Source organism: Equus przewalskii, chromosome 21 (assembly GCF_037783145.1).
Source record: "Equus przewalskii isolate Varuska chromosome 21, EquPr2, whole genome shotgun sequence".
In the NCBI taxonomy this organism is placed as follows: domain Eukaryota; kingdom Metazoa; phylum Chordata; class Mammalia; order Perissodactyla; family Equidae; genus Equus; species Equus przewalskii.
The window spans coordinates 4,523,025-4,544,997 of NC_091851.1; the positions used below are offsets into that span (position 1 = coordinate 4,523,025).

The 21,973-nt window shown below is 37.5% G+C and overlaps 1 protein-coding gene across 14 annotated transcripts in view; it reads left to right on the top strand.

The window, feature by feature from the left end:
- Window positions 1–21,973, top strand: part of RALGAPA2 (Ral GTPase activating protein catalytic subunit alpha 2) — a 323,319-nt gene that overhangs the window by 137,185 nt on the left and 164,161 nt on the right. For all 14 annotated transcript variants that reach the window (XM_070588734.1, XM_070588729.1, XM_070588728.1 and 11 more), the window contains 3 exons: window positions 8,462–8,655; window positions 9,710–9,808; window positions 10,041–10,196. In XM_070588734.1, coding sequence (XP_070444835.1) covers window positions 8,462–8,655; window positions 9,710–9,808; window positions 10,041–10,196 — 449 coding nt within the window. The remainder of the gene's footprint in view (window positions 1–8,461; window positions 8,656–9,709; window positions 9,809–10,040; window positions 10,197–21,973) is intronic.

The window sequence follows — 21,973 nt, forward strand, 5'->3', positions numbered from 1 at the left end:
ACACCAAGGCTGGTCAGGAGGCAGAAGGAGAGAGGGGAAAACATGGGGAACAACGTTTATTGTCATTTCCCTGGGAAAGACAAGGCAGAGCAGGCTAAGCAGATTTAGGATTGGCTAGTTTGAATAATTTCAGCAGACTCTGGAGCCTATATAGATGCTATCCCTGGTTGCCTGGTACCAGACCCTGGGGTTATTAGGGCTGGGGGGTTGGGGAGGATGTTGGTTTGCTGAGTAGGCACTAGATAAAGGAGGTAGTTGGGAGGTAAGATTGTGGATTGCTGGGTTTACATATGAAAGGCACACTTCCCGGTGAGTTGTTTGCTATCTTTAGAAATTAGCTAACCCTGGGAAGGGCAGTCCTTTTATTGTCAAGGAGGCCCCAGATGCAAGAGCATCAATATAGAAAATAAGAAAATATAGTTAATACATACATAAATTTTGTTCTGTTGAGGTAATGATTTTGGAGAAGGGAATATTTATGACTCTATACCTAAGAATCAGGATTGCTGTTGACCTTATCTCTTATTTAGCAAATAAGCTTACAATCTAGAATACTGATTTTGTTGCTGTAAGAAATAAAAAGATGAATAAACCATAGCCACGATTGACTTAAGAGCTTAGTAAGAGGGCAGAAGATAAGACATTTATGCTGATAGCCACAAATAATGTGATAAATGCTATGTGGTTTATTTAAAGAAAGTTTTAACCACAGGGACAGACAAATAGACTAAAGGAACGGAGTAGAAAATAGATACTGAATCCACACAGGCTTGGAGTTGTGATAGATGAAAGGTGGCACTCCAGATCTGACAAGGAGAGAAAGTGCTGTTCAACAGATGCCAATGGGACAAGTATTTAGCCATATGGAAAAAAATGAAATAGAATCCCTACCTCACTCCATGCCCACAGTCAATTCCAGATGGATAAAATCCTTCAATAAGAAAAGGAAAATTTAAAAACTTTTGGAAGAAAATATCTTCTAAAAATATGTTTAAGACCTTGGATTAGTGAAAGTTTTCTTAAATGAGACTCACACACACACAAAGCTACCCATAAGAAAGGTATCAATCATTAATTCAACTTCAGTATAATTAAAGCTTTCTTTTCATTATCAAAGAAATCTTTAATAATTCCATGGGTTAAGGGCCAGCCCGGTGGCATAGTGGTTGGGTTCGCGTGCTCTGCTTCGGCGGCCCGGGGTTCACAGGTTTGGATCCCGGGCATGGACCTGGCATTGCTTGTCAAGCCATGCTGTGGGAGCATCCCCCATAAAATAGAGGAAGATTGGCTCAGATATTAGCTCAGTGACAATCCTCCTCAAACAAAAAGAGGAAGATTGGCAACAGATGTTAGCTCAGGGCCAAACTTCCTCAGGAAAAAAAAAAAAGAATTCCACGGGTTAGCAGAACCCTGAAGGGTAAAAGCCAGTTTTGGTGTTCTTTCCTTTCCAGATTCCTTTCAGATCAGTGATACATTTTAAGATAAGATTCAGTAAGAAATAGTATCCACCATTTTGGTTTAGTTAGGAGAGGGTCAGTGGTTTCCCACCACTGGAATATAAGCTTGTGGGGTGGGAGGTTGTCGTCAGTCGTGTTCCTAGCTGATTCTTGGCTCCTAGAATGGTGTGTGCATGGCCAGAGAAGAACATTCAGTAAATACCCAAAGCAATGAATGAGTAAGCTTTAAGCTGTAGGCTATTGCTTTATTTAGCTAAAAACAGCAATTAAATTTTAACCTTTTTTTAGTAAAAAATACATAAGATTCAGTTTTAAAATCTCTTTAGTATGTTTGTCACAGCCCTGCCTCCAAAGATTGTTACAGAAATCCTTTTACCACTTCTGCTTTTAATTGTAGCTGTGCGCATGAGTTGCATTCACTGTTACCTGCCACCAAAATGGTTTTTGCAGGAGTGGTTTGTCAGTGTTCTCTGCCACTGTACACATTTTTGGCGTTTTCACCAGGCTTTGAAGGCTTTTGTCTGCTTTGAAGACATGAATATTATAAAGAAAAATAACAGTAATAACTACCATGGGATTGGTTGCTCACCTTTAGAATCTTTGAAATGAACCACGTATGTCCCTGGAAAGCAGATGAGGAAAGAGAGGAGAGTCAGGCCATAGTGGTGGTCAACAGAACACCAGCCTGGTGCTTCTCTACTTTCACCATCAAAGTGTGTGCTTGATTTTTCTGGTCCCGCAATTAAGGTGTTTCAACTGAGCCTTTGGGTTTGTGCCTTTTGTTTAGTTTTCAAATCAAAAGAGAAATTCATTTCCAAAGTGCCGGCTATGTTTCTTCAACATTCTACCAAACCTACATAAAATTGCAGTCATGTGAAATCATGATTTGGTCACAAGTGCCTGTTTTACCACTTACCAAGACTTATTTCATGGCTAAAATCCTTTGCATATTTGCAATGTTCTAAACTTTAGATTGCTCTGTTAAAATCATGTATGTGATTTGAGAAAGATGATATAGTTGTATTTGTTTGCAAGACTTTCCACTTTAATAAAAATTTTTATATGCCCCTGTAGCATTTAGTAATAATGAAATGAAAAGATACTAGGCTAGCATACTAGCCTGCTCATGAAAAAGAAAATAAACTAAATATTTGGCATTTTTAGGGTGAACATGAAATTTTCTGGAATCTCTCAAATCCCCATTTTTAATTAAGTGCTGCTTCACTGAGGAGTCATCTACATGTAAAATGTCAGCATCTGTTCTGTTACTTATGCCATCAGTGGAATAATTTTGGACAAAAATATTCAACTCAAAAATTTTTTTTCACAGTAATATTGAGTGTGCAGTCATTTCAAATACTTCTAAAGACTCAACATGTTTTGATAATGTGATGAAGGATGTTACCTAGGATTTTATCATTGATGTATAAATTTTCCTGAGAACAAAGTAGTATTGAAATAGATTTTCTACATGGGATCTTTGCATAACTGAGAATGTATTAGTTGGCAGGCAACAAGGAGGTGCAGGTGATGAGATACCTAGCCGATGTTTACTTGGAGTTGCTACTCAAGCAAGTTCCAGCATGATTGGAACATTGGGGGCTAGTCTCTGTTTTGGATGGCTGCATTTGGGGGATGGGGGTAGGGGATGAAACAAAGCTGTAAATCATCTAATCCTCTTACATTTTTTTACCCCTCAGGGGATTAAAGACATCATGGCATTCTTTATGAGAAGACTAAATGCCATATTATATTTGAGGGCTTATGTTGATTTATAAGCATTATTTAAAGCTTCAGCATACCCTCTCAGACTGACAGATGCTTGATACTGCACTTATTTTACAGATCAAACATTAGGAGGACAAGTCACTCTTCTGAGGCTTGATAAAACTCAGAGAACCCAGAAGGCTCATAATTAAGCTTTTGTTCTCTATACCTCTTGTCTTTCAGGCACAGTGTGTAGGAATTCCAGCTCAGATTATAGCTGCACATTTTAATTTGTCTTCCCAATTCATTATATGATACTTATGTGTGAAATACAGATAGGCTTTCCTCTAAGAAGGAACATGCTCCTGTGTTTGGGAAGGCCTTTCCGTGACACTGTGTGCCATCCTTACTGAATCCTTTGTTTCAGGGTCTTAGGATCTTTCTATAACTAATATAGTAAGCTGTTAGCATCTGTTGTAGGTGCAGTGTTGGAAGGATACAGAACCATTCTTGGATCTGCCTTGGCTGCTTGTCACATTCACTCCTTCTTGCTCCTTGTTGGCTCTTGTCATTCCTCTTCTTGAGTTCCTCACTTCCATAGATTGTACTTCAGTTTCTTTGATTGGCCTTAAAAACACCAACAACATATATACTCAAAATGACACTCAGTGAAGGTTGGTAGTTGCCTAGAAATCAGTCTCTCTTTATTTGTGTGGGGTGAGGAATAGAACTTTGAGAAAGATTACATTAATAACAAAGGGTATAAGGTAAAGGAGATTAGTGGTGGAGGTGGAATACAACCCTTTAAACTCCCTCCAAAGATTCAAAAGAGAAGCAAAGCAAAGGTGACTTAAACAGAAAGCCTAAAGTAAGGTGTTGGAAATGAAATCAAGTAAATCAGCAACTACAATAAATATAAACAATTTAAACTTGCAGTTAGATTGAAGAAATAAAATCCAGCCATATGATGTTTATAAGAGGTACCACTAATACATAATGTATAGGGAGATCCTAAGTGAGTAAATAAGAACATTGATAGATATGAAGAAAGGAAGATAGATCACTGGTCTACCTATATGTATGTCAGTCACATAAACTTTAAAGCAAAATCACTTATTAGTGAAGCAGTAATTCTGAATTTATAATGAACTTCAAAGCCTCCAGATATATAAAGTGAAATTTAGCAGAATTACAAGGAACTACTGGTAAAACAATAATCATAGTAGGACATTTTAATATTAACTCTCATTAATTGATGAGTTAAGCAGAAAAAAATGTTAGAATAGGGAAGACTTACACAATACAATTAATCTTGATTGAATAGAGATATGAGAGAGTATATATATAAAACTTTGAACTTAATTTAAAAATATGTGTGATTTTTAAATGCAATGGAACACTTATAGAAACTGACCAATTAGATTGTTAAGCAAGTCTCAACAAATGTCCATGATTTGAAACTATACCACATTCTGTGAATGTGATGAAATAAATTAAGAAGATAAGAAAAATACATTAAGAAACTAAAAACCACTTCAAATAAGGTTCAAAAAGAAATCAAATTGTGAATTAAAAAGTATTTCAACCTGAACTGTAGTGAAAACTACATAGCAAAAGCTCTAGAATGTAGCTGAACTTTATGTGAAGAAAAATATATGGCTTTGGGTGTTTATATTAGAAGAGAAAAATATTAATCTGTGTGTCCTAGTCAAAAAATTAGGAAAAATGGCAGAATAATATATAAAAGTTAATAAAAAAGGACTTATAAAGCTAAAAGCATATATCTATAGAGTAGGTTACTTCAATAGATTTATAAAATAAAGTACAATTCTTAGTTTTACTGAAGCTTCAAATAAAAGAGAAACTATCTTTTCCAACCTATTCCAGGCACTAGAAAGAAGGAAAGCTCCCTAACTTCTGTTATTTACCTTGTGATATCTTGATAATAAAACCAGACAAGGTGAGTATTAAAAAAGGAAAATTAGGGTCCAGTCCAGTGGCACAGCGGTTAAGGTCAAATGTTCCGCTTCAGCAGCCAAGGGTTTTGTGGGTTTGGATGCTGGGTACAGACCTATGCACTGCTTATCAAGCCATGCTATGGTAGGCGTCCCACATATAAAGTAGAGGAAGATGGGCATGGATGTTAGCTCAGGGCCAATCTTCCTCAGCAAAAAGAGGAGGATTGGCAGCTGATGTTAGCTCAGGGAGAATCTTCCTCAAAAAAAACAACAACAAAAAAGGAAAATTAGAATCCATCTCACTTAAAAGCATATAATAGTAAAAATCCTAAATAAAGCGTTAGCAAACAAAATCCAAGAATACTGGAAGAAGTTCATACATTAGAGGTAAGAAAAGTTCGTTTCAGAAATGCAAAAGCAAAAAAATATATATAATAATCCATCATGAGAAAAACATCAGACAAATGCAATTGAAGAACATTCTACAAAATATACAATCAGTACTCCTCAAAATTGTCAGGGTCATCTAAAACAAGGAAAGTCTGAGAAACTGTCACAGCCAAGAGGAGGCTAAGAAAACATTACACTGAAATGTAATGTGATATCTTGGATGGAATCTTGGAACAGAAAAAAGTCATTAGGTTAAAAGCTCAAGAGATCCAAATAAAGTATAGACTTTACAATAATGTTTCAATATTGGTTCATTAATTGTAACAAGTGTACCATACTTATGTAAGATATTAGTAATGGGGAAACTGGATGTGGAGTATATGGGAACTCTCTGTACTATCTTTGCAATTTTTTATAAATCCAAAACTGTTCTAAAAAATAAAGTTTTATTTTTAAAAACGTAATTCAGGAAAAAGTTGTCAAATTTAAAATAAATGCCTTAAAACTAAAAATGATCAAATAAGAAAATGAAATAATTGACTTTTAAAAATAAGCTAAAGAAATGACTGACAGAGGCGTTTAAAAAATCCAGTCAAAGATAGTAGAATGGACAAACACAGATAGCCCCACTTGTTCCCCAAACCTCACCAACACCACATTAATGGCCTTATGTTAAATTAGACATAATCTACAAGGACAAAGATGGCAGGAAAAACGATAGTAGCAACCAACTGTTAAAAGTTCCAAACAGATGACGTGGTAAAGGAATCAGCAGACCCAAGAACACTGAATCCTATGTCAGTCGTGGGAAAGCTAAGAAGCAACCTGACTACAGTTATTGTAGGTTTCCTAAAAGGGTTAGAAAATTGCCCATATGAGATGGTAGAAGGTAATGGGCTAAAAACAGGAAGACTGTTTGTTAAGTCTATTTAAGTAATTAAAACTTTACCCTAGAAGATGGAGAGAGTAAATTAGGAGGTTTCTAGCCTCCAGTCACCAATGCACAGCCCAGTCTAGAGGTGTAGTCTTGAAAACAAAGGGACTAAATTAGAGTTTGCATACTCTGAGCAGGATCAAGTCTTTTTCCTGGAATTTGAGTTCTAGGAAAAAACCCTAAAGATACATATGTCTGAGATTCTCCAAGAATATGGTGAAACTCACCAAAGACCATGCTTGTGGACTAAGCTTCCATTCATCTCTTTTGTGGACTGTTCTTAAATATGAGCAGATAGCCAAAGATCCCCAGCCATTTGAAGAAGACACCTAATATGAAAATATGAGACAAATATGAGAATATAGGGGTGAGGTAGGGTGGACAACATCTTAAGAGACTGCAGGAAGAAATAAAATTTTAAAAGCTGTTAATATCTTTAGAGAGAGAAGATTAATTGCATCCATAAAATGAGGACCAAGAGTATCAAAATGGACTGAGAACAAGAAAGAGATTTGGGGTATTAAAATATGATGGCAGAAATAAAATCAAGTTAATGGATGGATTGGAAGACAAAGTTGGAGACATCCACTTTGCATTTACAGAGTAGAACAAAGACCAAAAACATGAGAAATAAGAGTGAAAAGATCAGAAAATAAGGACCTGTGTGAGACATTGAACCTCAAATAGAAGGTCAAGAAAGAGAAAAAATAGAACTAAAGAACATGAAATCCTCATGTAGTTGACAAGACCTAATGAGTGCCAAACACAGTGGTGGAAAATGGATAATACCCAGGCCCATCATGAGGTTTCAGAATACTAGGTGTAAAAAGAGGATACAAAAATTTTCCAGAGTTAATAACTTTTTATTAAAATATTTCAAGTGTCAGAATGCTGCTGACTTTAAAATTACGAGGGAAACTATAGGAAAGTGGAGCAAAGCATTTCCTACACAGAATTCTATACCCAACCAGACTAGGAATCACAAGTCAGGGAACAAACGTTTTCAGATACGTAAGGACATGCCTGTCTCTCAGGCAGCCACTAATTGGATGTGGTCCGAGAAAAAGGAAAGAATAAGCAAAGAAATGATGTATGCCATTTTGTGATTCTAGTCTTAAAAAAGAGAAATGTAAACATATCACATAAAAACCTGCAAATGAATGTTTATGGTAGCTTTATTTATAATCACCCAAAGCGGGAAGCTATCCAAAGGTCCTTCAGTGGGTGAATAGATAAACTATGATACATCTGCAAAACGGAATATTGATCTGCAGTGAGAAGGAACAGACTGATACGTCTAACCACATGGATGAATCTCAAATGCATTATGCTAAGTGAAAGAAACCAGACAGAGAGGCTACATACTGTAGGATTTCATTTATATGACATTCTGGAGAAGGCAAAACTTATAGGCACAGAAAACAGCAGTGGTTGCCAGGAGCAGAGAGTAGGGGTAGGGGACTCACTATAAAGGGGCACAATTGTAGTGATGAGACTGTTCCATGTCTCAATTATGGTGGCAGTTTATAGTGACAGTTACATGATTGTATACACTTCTTAAAACTCCTTGAATCTAAAAAGGATAAAATATATTGTAAACAAATTATACCCAAATAAACCTGAGTTAACAATAACAACCACCACAAATGTCCCTTTGGCAATGAGACTTTCCCTGGTTGCCTGTTTTTCACGGCCTGGCTCCCTACCCATGCTGCTCACCGTTCTCCTCCTTCCCCACCCCTGTTCTGTAAAACCCTTCACAGGGTCTCCAGAAACTGTTTTTGTCATCTCTAGGTGGTTGCCCTTTTTGTTTGAAGAGTCAAAATCATTTGACCTTTCTTCATTGATCCTGCTTTTCTGTCCTTTCAAATTATCAGCCATTTCACACTTTTCATCTTAATTGGTTTACTCTGAATACTTAAATTTTCAAACATAGGTAATTTGCATTAAAGAAGACAGGTTGTGATGATGGAATCAAGGTTGTGTTTATGGGGTTGACACGTTTCCCTCCGCAGATAGCAGCGAATGCCTTGCAGATGACTGTAGCATCGTCGCTGGAGGGACCCTCGCTGGTTGGCATCCAGACTCGGCTGCTGTGTTGTGGAGAAGAGTCCTGGGAATTCTTGGAGATGTGAATAATATCCAGTCACCTAAGATTCATGCCAAGGTTTTTGGCTATCTCTATGAACTCTGGTACAAACTAGCAAAGGTACGTCCTGCTGCCACGTCACCTTCTATTCTAATAGGGAAAATTAATTTATCATTTCACATAAAATCCATGTTGCAGTTAGCTGCTGAACATATCCTGGAACAAAAATTAGGTGACTAGACAAAGTACATTTCATTATCAAAGAATAAATGATAGTACTACAGTTTAGTCGTTTTATAAATGCAGAAGTTATTTCATTTAATGCATATGTAGAATATTACTACAGGATATTAAAGAATAAGGTGTTAAGTAGTTTTAGTTACTCTCTTTATAAAAATGATACTGGTTTTATTATACAAAATATGAAAAATGTAGAAAAATAGAAGAGAATTAACATCACCATCCCATGGGGATAACCAATATTAATATATAGTCTTATTTCTGTGGATAAATACATTTTACAAAAGTATATACAATTTTCGTTCTGGTTTTTGTTTTTGTTTATAACAAAAACGTTATTACAGGAGCTGGCCCGGTGATATAGTGGCTAACTTCGTGTGCTCTGCTTCAGCAGCCTGGGGTTCGCGGGTTCAGATCCCAGGCATAGACCTACACACTGCTCATCAAGCCAAGTTGTGGCAGTGTCCCACATACAAAATAGAGGAGGATTGGCACAGATGTTAGCTCAGCAACAGTATTCCTCAAGCAAAAAGGAAGATTGGCAACAGATGTTAGCTCAGGGCCACTCTCTTCCTTGCCAAAAAAAAAAAAAATTTACATTTTTCTTCAAAAACATGATTCATGTTTATACAGTATAACTTGTTAAACCATTCCTTATCATTTTGAGTTCAGGACCTCTCCAGGCATTAACATTCAAGAAAAACAATACTCTAGTTTTGTGTTAAATCTAATATCAGGTACAGTAAGTCAGGCACACAATTCAAAGGAACAGGAAATCTCATGATAAAAGAAAAACTTGTAAATATTATAGGTTCTCACTCAACTTATAAAAATTTAATTGGAGGCAGCTCTTTGCCCATGGGACACAATATTGAAGTATCATTGGGATAAACTGTATAATTCCTTCCCTAAAATTCTCCTCTCTGTGAATTAGATACGGGATAATCTAGCAATAAGCCTGGATAACCAGTCTTCTCCATCTCCCCCGGTCTTGATCCCACCGCTCAGAATGTTTGCATCATGGCTTTTTAAGGCAAGTGAATATGTGTTTATTCCTTTATTGTAATTTCCTCTTCCTTTCTGAGATTGAGTTTAAAATATGCAATTGCCCAAGACTGCATCTTTCAAAGACAGGCTGTCTAACTAAAGCCAAGGTATCCCACAGCTCCATAAACAACTCTTATGGAATACTGAGAAGTAAATGAAATGCTGAAATGCCCTGCACCTGGAGTTGGTTAACTCTTTAAACATCATCTCCTTGGCAGGCGACAACATTGCCAAATGAATATAAGGAAGGCAAACTACAAGCCTACAAACTGATCTGTGCCATGATGACCCGACGCCAGGACGTGCTGCCAAACTCGGACTTCCTGGTGCATTTTTACCTTGTGATGCACCTTGGATTAACCAGTGAGGATCAGGTATTCTGTGACTCCTTTATCATGGTGGTCCCTTATTTGGAAAGTGCATTTCACACTTTATAGGTTAAATTGAGGTTTATGAAAATATATTAGAAAGGTTGAAATTCTCAGTAGTTTCAACTCTTGCACACAGCAACAACAGTGGTCTTTCAAAAATGTAAATCAGATTTTATCACATCCCTGCTTCTTCTCCCCACTGACTTTGCATTGCACCAACCAGATTTGAATTTTATTCCATGGCCTATACAATTCTATATGATCTAACCTCTGCCTGTGTTGTCAGCCTCAAAAATGCTATTTCAACCACTTTTTCTTGGGATTCTACACTAGTTAATATTTGAAGAAAATTATTCTGGTCATTTAATAATGTTTGAAAACTATTTTTTTAGGAGGTAAGATGTTTTTGTGAATGACCTCACCCATGAATCAGGGGTCCCGACATTACTTGATGAGGACCTATTTTAATTTATCCGCCAAAAATATGATTTGTGGTTAAGCTGAAGCAGAAAGGCCAAAGGAGCCACTAATGACAGCCCCTCATTGTAGCCCCTGGGTGGGATATGGCCAGCCCCTGGGCTCCTCCCTTGAGAAGACGCCAGCCAGTGAGCAGAGGGTGGGAAAGTGGGACAGGGACACTCTGACTCTTGACTTGCTGTCTGAATATCAAGCAGGCAAATGATGTGATTAGTTTATACTTCACAGGGATTATTCTGGACACTGTCTGGAGGATGGATTTGAAAATCTGACAGTGGTAGGATAGAGTAGGAGGGGGTGGGCCTGGAGACAGATTAGTTAGGAAGTGATTAAATGAATATGGATTTAAAAAATGATGAGAAGTAAGATGGTAGCATTGGAGATGGGAAGAGGAAGGAATAGGAAAAATTCAAGAAATTTTAAGGCATTTACTTTTATCACGAGGTCTTCTTTAGAAATTAGAGATATAGAGAATGTTTTACAATTTACCCTTTAACTTGTAGATACTTAACAGTGAACTTGAATCATTCATGAACTACCAAGTAGCCATCCTTTCTGTGTTTCTCTTATCCTTTGTATGATGCAGACGCACAGACCTTTTGATACCCCTGGGGTACATGTAGGAAGTCATTCTCCTGATTGGCCAGCTTTCCTTGGCTGCTTCAGAATACACTTGAACCTTGCCAACCTTTGGGCCCTATTTAAAACTCTTGCGATATGTTCCCTGATAAACACTTTGAGCTTTCATCATTGAGCTTTTATCTGAAGTAATAACCATACTGTCCTACTGAGTTGACATTGTTAGATTTTGCTCCAATTTCAGCAGTGTGTAGAGGACATCTATACAGCAGGCTGGACTTACACCCATAGTCTCATTTATTTCCTAAATAAATGTAGAAATAGAGATGTGAGAATAGAACTGTTTGTACTTCGTGCTCAGATGGAGCCATCTTCATACAGCCATCATTGATGGTGGAAGCATCTTTAACAGAATGTTACAACTCAGGGCGTGTGGAAGATTAAGGGGTATAAAAAGGGAAGAGAATTAACTCTGACAGATAATAATGAAATCCCTCAATGAGAGAACCAGAGGAAGAATGGTTAGTTAACACCGTTGTACTTTAAAGCAATATTTTGCTAAGGTTTTGCAGGAAAAAAATTTACTTGGAAATAGTAATCAACTGTAGAATCTTCTGATTTAATGAAAACAAGTTTGAAGTCAGCAGTAAACCCTTAGTATTCCTAGAATGAATTTTCTAGAAAGTCACATAAATAGGTGTGAGTTTAGACTCATCTTTCTGTTTTAAAGTGTGTTGGAATGAAAATGAAACAATAATATGGGATGAAATGAGTATATTATAACCTTTGAGAACCCAAAAAATTATTTCAAAAAATAGGATTTTACGGTGTAAAATAAGGAGTTTTCAAATTTTATGCTTAAAATCATTTTCACATTTTAGTGTATGCCATGTTTTTGCTTAAGTTTGATCTTTTGTTGTTCACTGTAAATTACATAAATCTTAAATGATGGCCCATTGCTAGTAGTAATCCCAATGTACAGACTTCTAAGACAAAATGAGGATATCATAAATCTCTACTTTATAGTCAGCCTATTGTTTCAGCTATTAGAAGCTTGAATTTTTGTGTGTTTAATAGAGTTGACTGTTTTGCTTTAACCTTAACAATTATTGGTGTATGTCTTAGAAGCCCTGACCATTTGCCAAACAGAATTACTCTAAATAAAATTTATTCCTTTGACAGAAGAAAATTACGCAGAAGACCTTCTAAGGAAGAAAACTTTTCTCGTTTAAGTAAGAAAAGTCTCTGATAGTTAGTTTAACTTTTGGTGAACATGGCTAAATAGATTCGTGGTGGTTGTTGCAGAACTTATATGTAAACACGTTATATTAATTATAAAAAGAAAACATCTACCGTAGAGAATACAGTTAAATTTGATTTTTTAATTGGTGAACTAGTACCGTCTCAGGGCTTGTTTCCATCTTGTGGGAGTTCTCAGAGAGCCACACTTTTATGTAGCCTGGCACTAAAAGTCTTCGTTCCTGCAGGGAGAACCCTAAAAAGAATTTCCTGTGTTTTTTAAATAAGTAATAACAAATAATTTAAAAATTTTTGACATTTATTAGTTTTGTCTTACAAATAGAATCCAAGGTGAATTTCCTCCTTTTGCCTCTGGGTGGCAAACTTGTCTGCACAACTCTGCCTTGTGTGGCTCATGGGCCACCAGAGCTTTAAAACTGTGGCAAGACCCAGGGCCCCGTGAGCATTATGCTGTGGCCTGGTCACTTTACGGATGCTTTCTGAAATCTGACCGTATCAAAATTATGTCAGTAATGACTAATAAAGTGTGGAATTTGAAGTAAGCAATCGCTTCTCGGTCTTTTGGCTAAGATCAAGTGAAATAAGCTCCGAGATGTTCCAGACAGAAGAGTGTTTATAGTAATTGAAGACTTTTTTTAATCAAAAAAAAGAAACTATTTGTAAACTAGATGTCTCACAGATTATCCTTGGTTCTGTTCATGTTCTTACAATCACATAAAATCATGGTTTCATCTAATAGGATAGCAAATTCATCATGTAAACAAATATAATCATTTCTATACTTAAAAAATAGTAATTATAATACATATACCAAGTAGCCAGAATTTAAAATGTGGTACCTTCCTAACCAACTGTTTTTAATATTGTTTGGACCAGTTTTAGCTATCCTAATAACTTAAAAAAATTTTTTTTAATTATTTTATTGAGGTCATGTTGGCTTATAACACTGTGTAAATTTCAGGTATACGTTATTGTATATCAGTTTCTGTGTATAGACTGCTTCGTGCTCACCACCAATAGTCTAGTTTTTATCTGTCACTGTATATATGTGCCCCTTTAACCCTTTCACCATCCCCCCACCCCCTCCTCCTCTGGTAACCACTGATCTCTTCTCCTTATCTATGTGTTTATCTTCCACATATGTGGAATTTTTCTTCTGTTATGGCTGAGTAGTAGTCTTAATAATTTAATAGCTAAAATAATGACCATATCAAGTAGTATTTCCCACGGTACATGTACAGTGTGAGTTTATGGTTTATTAGGATGATTGCAAAAATGCTTTGAAATAGTTTATTTTTCCTCAACAGTGAATTTTTAAAAATTGATCCTGTTACTGGCTTAGAAAATAATTAGGATCATAAAGACCTTCAAAATAACTGTAAATTATGTGGAAAATTTGAGGTGATTCATAGGACTGCCCAGCCTGCTTGTGAAGGGGTCTTCCTGCGCTTCCCTCTGCCCACCTGCTTTGTGTCTGTTGGGGATAGAAGATCCTCGTTTCCTTAGCACCCGCAGTGCCACTCTGTGTCGAGAACTGCAGTATGCTGTCCCATGGATTCTTCTTCGCAGTTCAGTTAGATAAATAACATGACCCATTGTATAAATATCTAAGGTTCAAAAAGTATTGGGAACACTGGCCTAATGCCACATGTTGAAAAATGCTGTTAGAGTTCACAGATAGGCTTGGCTTATTCTACAGGCAATGTCTTTCCCATTGATTCACCGCTAACACATGGGTCAAACAGTCTTTGGTCATACTCCTCCCTTTTGTCTTATTTCACCTGGGCTCTTGCCTTGGTCCTGCTCTGCTTCAGAATACTCCTTATCTGAGTACCCTCCCATCCCCAACCTGCAGACACTTTTCCGTGATTGCCTTCCCATTTCACCATCTTTCAACCGCTCTTCTAAAGCTGTTCCTGGTTGTTCTTAGTTTTTCCTAATGCTTAAGCAGCTTTTTCACCTTCAGTCTTCCGCAAAATATTTGGACATGAAAGGAGCTATGATTTGGATTTCTTAAAAACAGTTCCTGTTAATTTCATCATTAGTTAAAACATGGAAAGATCAATATGTGTGAAATGGAAAAGGACAGTTGAGGAAAGGAATTTTATTTTCATGTCTCTAAGAACATATATCAAAAACTGGAAAGTTTTCTTTACTTCAAATAAGTAAACTGTTTTTAACAATGACTTACAGATTTAAGGTCTTGATACAATTTGTCTGTTATACATCAAAGTTAAATTCTCTTTAAATGCAAAGCTTACATTAATGCAAAATTATTGTTGCAAATTTGCATATAGAAATTTTGGTAACTATGTCTTTGTCATTGTCATCTATAACGCGGTAGTATCATTTGTAATGCACCAAAAAAGCATGGGGCTCCCAGGTGGAGAAATGTGTATTCTTCTGCCCTGAGGCAACCATCCAGCTACAAATTTGAATCATAACAGTATAAAGTTATGATTTAGTGTGATATAGTGTGATATAGTGTAGCAGTTCAGAGCATGAGCTTCCAGACAGCCTGGCTGAGCTCCAAACTTGGCTATACCTCTTATTAGCCAGGTCGTTTGACCTCACCGTGCCTTGGTTCCCTTATCTGTAAGATGCAGATAATTACACTGCCTACCTCAGAGGGTTCTTTGAAGACTTGGAGGAGGTAAAACATGTAATGCAGTCAGTTCAGAGCTGGGGCACGACAGTCCCCAGTGAGCATGAGCCCCTGTAATGATGCTGAAGAGGATGAGGAGGACAAAACCAGCTCCTTGAGTAACTGAGTGTATTTTATTGTTCTCATATCCTAAAATGTTGGTTTTTTTCTGTTCCCCTACATTTTCTTACTTTTGAAGTAACGATTTGACTGAAAAATATAACTAGCCATTGTGGAATTTCAGAGCATGTAGAGAAATAGCCACTCCCATGCTGTGGGTCAGACATAAGTAGTAAATCTTTATTTAGCCCTTTTGTAATTCAAAAATGTTTCTTCTGTGTCCCTGGCTGTTGGCTCACTTTCTACCTGCTCCTCACCCCACCCAGTGTGCCTTCTGTATGTGAAAGCTAGAAAACTAAACTCTGTGTGTCCCCAACTCCTTGCAGCTTGGTGGACCTTGCCTAGGTCCCGTCCAGCAGAAGCATCTACGTGGCACTAGAAGGCAGACGTAGGGAGCAGTGGGCAGCAGCTGTCAGGGGGGTTCTGCTCAGGCACCTGCTACGCAGGCGACAGGAGCAGGCAAGGGAGCCTTCACAGGAACTGCTCTGTGGCGTGGCTGGGCGTTTCTGCTGCTGCCTTGTTCCTGGCTGCGGAGGGTTCATGCTTGGTTCCCTGGCACTTCTAGAAATTTTATAAGCCATCTAATGCCCTGATATAAATCCCTTTCCTCTTAATCTCAGCGGACTGGATTCTCTTGTCTGCGCAGAAGAAACTGGCTTCGACAGTGACTACACTGCAAAGTGCTGTGCTGGGCACTAGAGGTGCGGGATCAACATTGGTTCATGTTTCAGCTGCTGAATGCACTTGTAGCATTTCTTTTTTTCCCCTTAATTTTAGCCACTTGTTTTGTAGCGAAGAATATTTACTTTTTTAGGAACATTTTTGCTTCCATTTAACTTTATATTTTAATTAAGCTTTTGCCACACCAGTGTTAAAGAAAACATAATTTTAAACATATGTAGAGTAATATTCTATCATAGAAGTCAAAATAGTTCATGATTTTCTTAACGGATGTTACAACCTCCTCCCATGAGATATATGATGGAATAATATAATAATAAACAGTCATTTGTAAAAAGATCCCAGGGGGCCTCTCAGTGAGCATAAAACTCAGCAGTGAGCTGTGAAAGCAAGCTGCAGGGGTGATGCTTGTAAATTGGTCATACCTGACTCTTTTAATAACCCCAGACAGCCTGTATCATGCAGTGATATGTAATAATTGCATCACCTTTTCTCAGACAAAGAATTTCTCTTTGCTGAAAATTTACGCTTATAACTAGAACCATATTTTTTAGATACACATAAGTTTATAAATATATTTAAGACTAAGCATAAGTGAGTATTCAGTTTCAGAAAAAGTGAAGAATTAAGATGGCAATTTAGGGACCTTGTTTATCTCATATCCAAGGAAATAATTCCAGTGCATCGCTAAAGTGCTTATTCTGTACAGCAAGTGATTTTTACCAAGGTTTGAAGTCATGGGATTTTAACTAAATGCTCCCAGGATAAAGAGCATTTTTATAAATTTAAAGGTCCAACTGATGTTTAAAGAATTAAATAATAACCTTGATGTGTATCAGTGGAGTCACTTTAGAAGGCCAACTTAAAAGCTTCATTTAAAAACAATTTTAAAAAACTATAGAGTTGTACAGTGAGTAAAAATAGGACTAATTCCAGGGCTTATTCTTAAGGTTTTTAAGAATAGGGAAATGTGTCTTTCAAGGCTTCAGGATATAACCAGCTTCAGGATATAGTCAACATTCGACGTGTATGGACGACAAGCCTCATATTGGGAGGTGAAAGACCTTGGAGCTGGATTCAGCTTTGTCTCCCACGGGCTCTGGGGCCCTTGCCTGACTGCAGGTGGTCAAGTACATGAGTTGGACTGGAGGTCTCTAAGGCCCCCTCCTACTGAGCATTCTTGGATCTTCTGATTTATTTTCAGGCATTTTATTATTGGAGTCACATCATTCTTTTCTAAGACAGCCAAAGGTTCAATAAGTTTTTCAAGTTGAATATTTTTCCTCAACATAGTAAAGACGTGGTCAGGTTCTGAGAGTATGTACAGTAGCATGATGCACATAAATGAGTATCTGTAATTTCCATCAGCTTGGCAAAGGGCCAGATGAGTGATATACACATTATAGGAATTGAACTTGGTTGAATACCCTGCTGGCTGAGTTGGTTTGAAAGTAGCTCACAGAGGTGCAATTTGAGCAGAACTTTCAGAGACGGATAGGATTTAGATAGCTGGACAAGAAGCAGGATGAAATTTCACATGTCAAATATACAGACCTTCTCAGGCTATGTTCAAGGAACAGAGTGGTTTTGATTTAGTGCCAGATAGAGGCATGGAAATAATGTGTGGATAGGAATCCAGGCAGCACTATAGAGAGCCTTGATTCAGAGCCTTTTTCATCTCTTGGGTAATGGGGAGCCGTTGAATGTTTTAGAACACAACACTCAAAATTACCAAAAAGCATTTTAAGAAGCATAAACCACAGTGGTTATGTGGGATAAATTATAGTCAGGAGAGAATGATGACAACAAGCACAGAAAGGGAATCGTAGTATAGCCCAGGGGCAAGGTAATGAGGGCCTAACAAGAACTGAGACACAGATGGGGTTTGGGCGTGTAAATTTATCTATTTATATGTGTGTATATATGCACATGTGTATATTTATGTCCATGTGCACATGTATGTTTTGTATATATATATTTGTGTGTGTGTATGAAGTATTTTGAACAGGTGGGATATAGTGCTGAGTGATAAGTGCCCTGAGAAGGCAGAACCTCCTGGCACAATTCCCATTATCTCTCAGAGCAAAAGTCGATTTAGAAAGCAAAAAGATGAATTGAGAAAAGGCAGGGCGTAAGGTAGGATGGGACCCCTCTCTTCACTGTGGACATTGTAACACAGTGGCAGGCTAATCAAGTGTATGGAAGGTGTCCTCAAAGAATCCTTGCCTGTGAGGAAGTAGAAACGTGTGGGAAAGATTTCCAGGCACATTGTCTCTCCACTTAAGAGAATGTATTTTCTAACCCTGTTGGAATTCAAACAGGGCGCAAACCGTAAATTTATTTACACTTATTAAGCTAGAACTTCCAAAGTTCTCTGTTATTTTATGGTTTTGTTAGCCAATGTTGTTACTATTTTTTTGAAAGTAATTTGACAAAATAATTCTTTTATTTTCCTAGAAATATAATTTTTATTAGCTTGAATTTACTTCATTCAAATTATTGGGATTTTACTGAATATAAAGATTTACTACAGCAATAAACAAAACTTTCAAGTTTGACTTAGGTTTGATGGAGGAATAATATTTGCAAGGTTAGGTGGTGTATGTCGCCTCTCCTGACTTGTATTGTTAAGTTAATGGTAGTTCTTAGTTTGTGCTTATTTTGCAAATTCAGAGTAATAACATGTAGAATCTATCATATAGTGTTATACCATCAAGTAACATTGGTTTCTGAATGTTTCCCCTAAGGTTTCATGAGAATGTACAAGCCGTAGATTACTCATTTTATCGAAGAAAATTTTATTATATTTTTGTTCAGCCATGGACTCTTAAGATAGATGATTGCACCAAAATAATAAACAGGAGTGTTTTTTCTTTTCTTTTATAGCTGTAAAACCAATAATTATTTTCCATTAAGCTATAGACTGAACCCACTTACACCTAAATAAGAAAAGTAGAAATATATAGAAGGTAACAGATGGTGGAGGTTCCAGTTATGAGGTTTTACACGTGCAGTGAACTCGCTTCACAGCTTTAACAAGTGTAAGTGATCGCATGGGAGGCTGATCTGAGAGGAAAAAGTTTACCTGGGAGCCCAGAAACTAGAGTTTTGTTTGATGTCCATTTTTGAAATTAAAGTATAAAGACTTTCTTTCAAGTAAATGCTATCAGTGAAGAATATGAATTATATGTATTTTGCCGTAAGTGTTTAATAATCACCTGCTTTATGAAATAAATTAAAGCATAAAAAATGCAATATAATAGCAACTCAATATTTATGGAAAATTGAAAGATTTTGTTCTCAGTAAACTGTTACCATATGATACAATGTATAAGCTGGCCTACATTTTTCAGTAGAGAAAATATTCTTTTGCCCCTCAGGTCTCTCTGAAAGGAGACTCTATTGTGGCTTCTCACAAGCTCCAAGTTATCAACATCTTCCTCAGTAGACTCTCTGGAGTACATCTTGTCTTTTCCAAGACAGTAGGGAGTCAGTAAATGTGTTGATTGATAGAAAATCGAAGACAAAAAGAAAGACCTCCTTAAATCCATGGGGAAGAATGGGTGACCAAAGTAGCTGAGCTGAACTCTTCTGGTTGAGACTTTGGTTCCAATTGTCAATTTCAAAGCAGGCATTAACTTTCTATAGTGATGAGCTAGCCAGTGTTCATTACCCTAGAGCAGTGATTCCTGGGATGCAGGGGGATTTTGACACACATCCTCCACCCCTCTGGGGACCTTGGAAATGTCTGGAGACATTTTGGTTGTCACAAGTGGGGAGGGGAGTGCACTGGCAGCTAGTGGGTAGAGGTCATGGATGTCATTAAACATCCTACAACCACGACAAAGAATTTACGATCCAAAGTGTCAATAGTGCTGAGATTGAGAGACCCTGTCCTAGAAGAGAACCTGTGTAGACGACACTAGACTAGGAGAAGAGCCAGGCAATATAAATTAAATGACAAAACTCAGTAATCAAAAAAAGTGTGAAAGACTAGCTCTCTCAACTTAACAAAGGAAATTAAACCATGCAAAAATGTAACCAGGGACATTTAAAGAATTGCAAATGTTTTACATTGAACTATATGAAAATTGCCAATATTGGACTATTTTTCAAAAAGGGGGGTGTGATTTCATATGATTCAAGGTATTTTTAAAAATCAATTTAAGAAGTAAAACATTGTGTGATCTGATTAATTCAGAGTTAACATGAAAAATATCTGAGTTGTATTTTGTCCAAAAGCCCAATCTGAATGACTGGTGTGGTCTGCAGTCACAAAGCCCAAGGCACTACAAGCATGAATGGAGGCCAGGAGGAAGCTCAGGGTAGCTCTGCTACCTTCACCCCACTGCCCAAGTAGCTAAGAGGAAGAAGGATGGTGAGAGAACAGCTCGCCTGGTAAAGAGTTGGCACATGGGTACCAATCATTGCTGTCTTCAAATGTCTAGAGCCATGCTTGTGGGGAGAGAGAGATCGGGCTGTCTTACCTCCAGAGTGGGGAACTGATGGTAGACACCAGCTCACCACCAGAGACACTTTCTAACCCGATCCTATCGAGGCATAGCAGATGATTGATTAGGGGTTTGTAAGCCTCTCAAGCTCTGAAGTATCCATCCAGGCTATCTGGCCTGGCCCCCTCACTGGCAGCCTGGGGAAAAAGGATGTCCACTTTAGAGCTTGAGCCCTGGCCTTGCAGTTAAGTCTCTGCATCCTTGCATCAGTGACCACATAGCTTTCTCTGGCTTGAGCTTCTTGTTCTGTGAAGCGGGGTCCTAATGGCTCTCTTTGGGGCCTTGGAAAGGCGAGGACAGTTGGGTCTTTAGTAGGCACTGGTGCTGCCACTACAGTAGGGATTCCCTGTTGTCTGGAATATCTCTTGTTGACCTACAAGATCGTCTTTCTCCATTTAGAATTCCATGAAGATTTAAGGAACATTCACTTTTTTCTTTAGGCAGAGAAGAACTGAGAGACAGAGCGATGGCTTCTAGAGGCATGTAAAGTACTAAATTGTACTAGGGACAGGGGGATGCTGCTAAGTCCCGTTGAAAAGGAGTGATTTTTGAATAGAAGAGATTTTAAATCATGACTGTGGTTTATAATCCATAAAGGATAGGTTTAGATACAAGGAAATAACATCAAGAAGAGCACTTTAAATTGCAAGTCTTGTTTCTGTGAGAAAGTACTCTCCTTGTGGGGAATAATCTCTTTTTGTCTGTTGATTTCTTTTTAGCACATAACAGTAAGTGGTAGTTGGTAATGCAGCTTGTTAAGCTATTAATGCTATTTAGTGGAACACACTTTGGAGAGAACATTGTTTTCTAAAGAAACAATAAACAACAGTTTTTCTTTTGTTCTTCCATGGAAAAATATTCTTTGATAGGTATTTGTGGGCTGGAGAAAATCTTAGAAAAAAGAGAACCTTTCAGTAATAAGACATTAACATAAAATACCTACCATTTTTTTCTGTACGGGAGTCTTGCATTGAATGTGTGCAGCATGGTCCTTTTGTCAAGACCCATTGCCCTGTGTCACCTGTTTGCTTCTCACCCTTGAGTCCCCATGAGTACTTGCTGCCCCCTGCAAAAACCTTATGCTGTTGGCCTGGCTTCACCCTCAGCTATGCATAGCTGTCTCCTTACCCCTCAGAGGTCATTGCTGGAAGGCAGGAGCTGTGCTTTATTCTGCCTCAGTCCCCTTACAGTGCTTGACGTGGTACCTTCAACCCAGGTAGCACCTGAGAAATTTGTCAACTTATCGTTAAATGTTTGTGTATTAAATTAGTGGAAGGACTTGATTTTCATTTCACACGCTTTTTTAATTAGTAGATTTTTAATCAAATCTGTTTCATCTTATTTTTTAATCGATGCTAGAAAAAACTTATTTTAATAAGATCGTAATTAATAATACTGCTATAATTTAATGAAAGCTCTGATGAATGAGGCTTTAGAACTTGCAAAATGCTCTCAGATCAGTCTCCTTTGCCCCTTGTAAGAGCACTGTGGGATAGCTTTCTTGTATT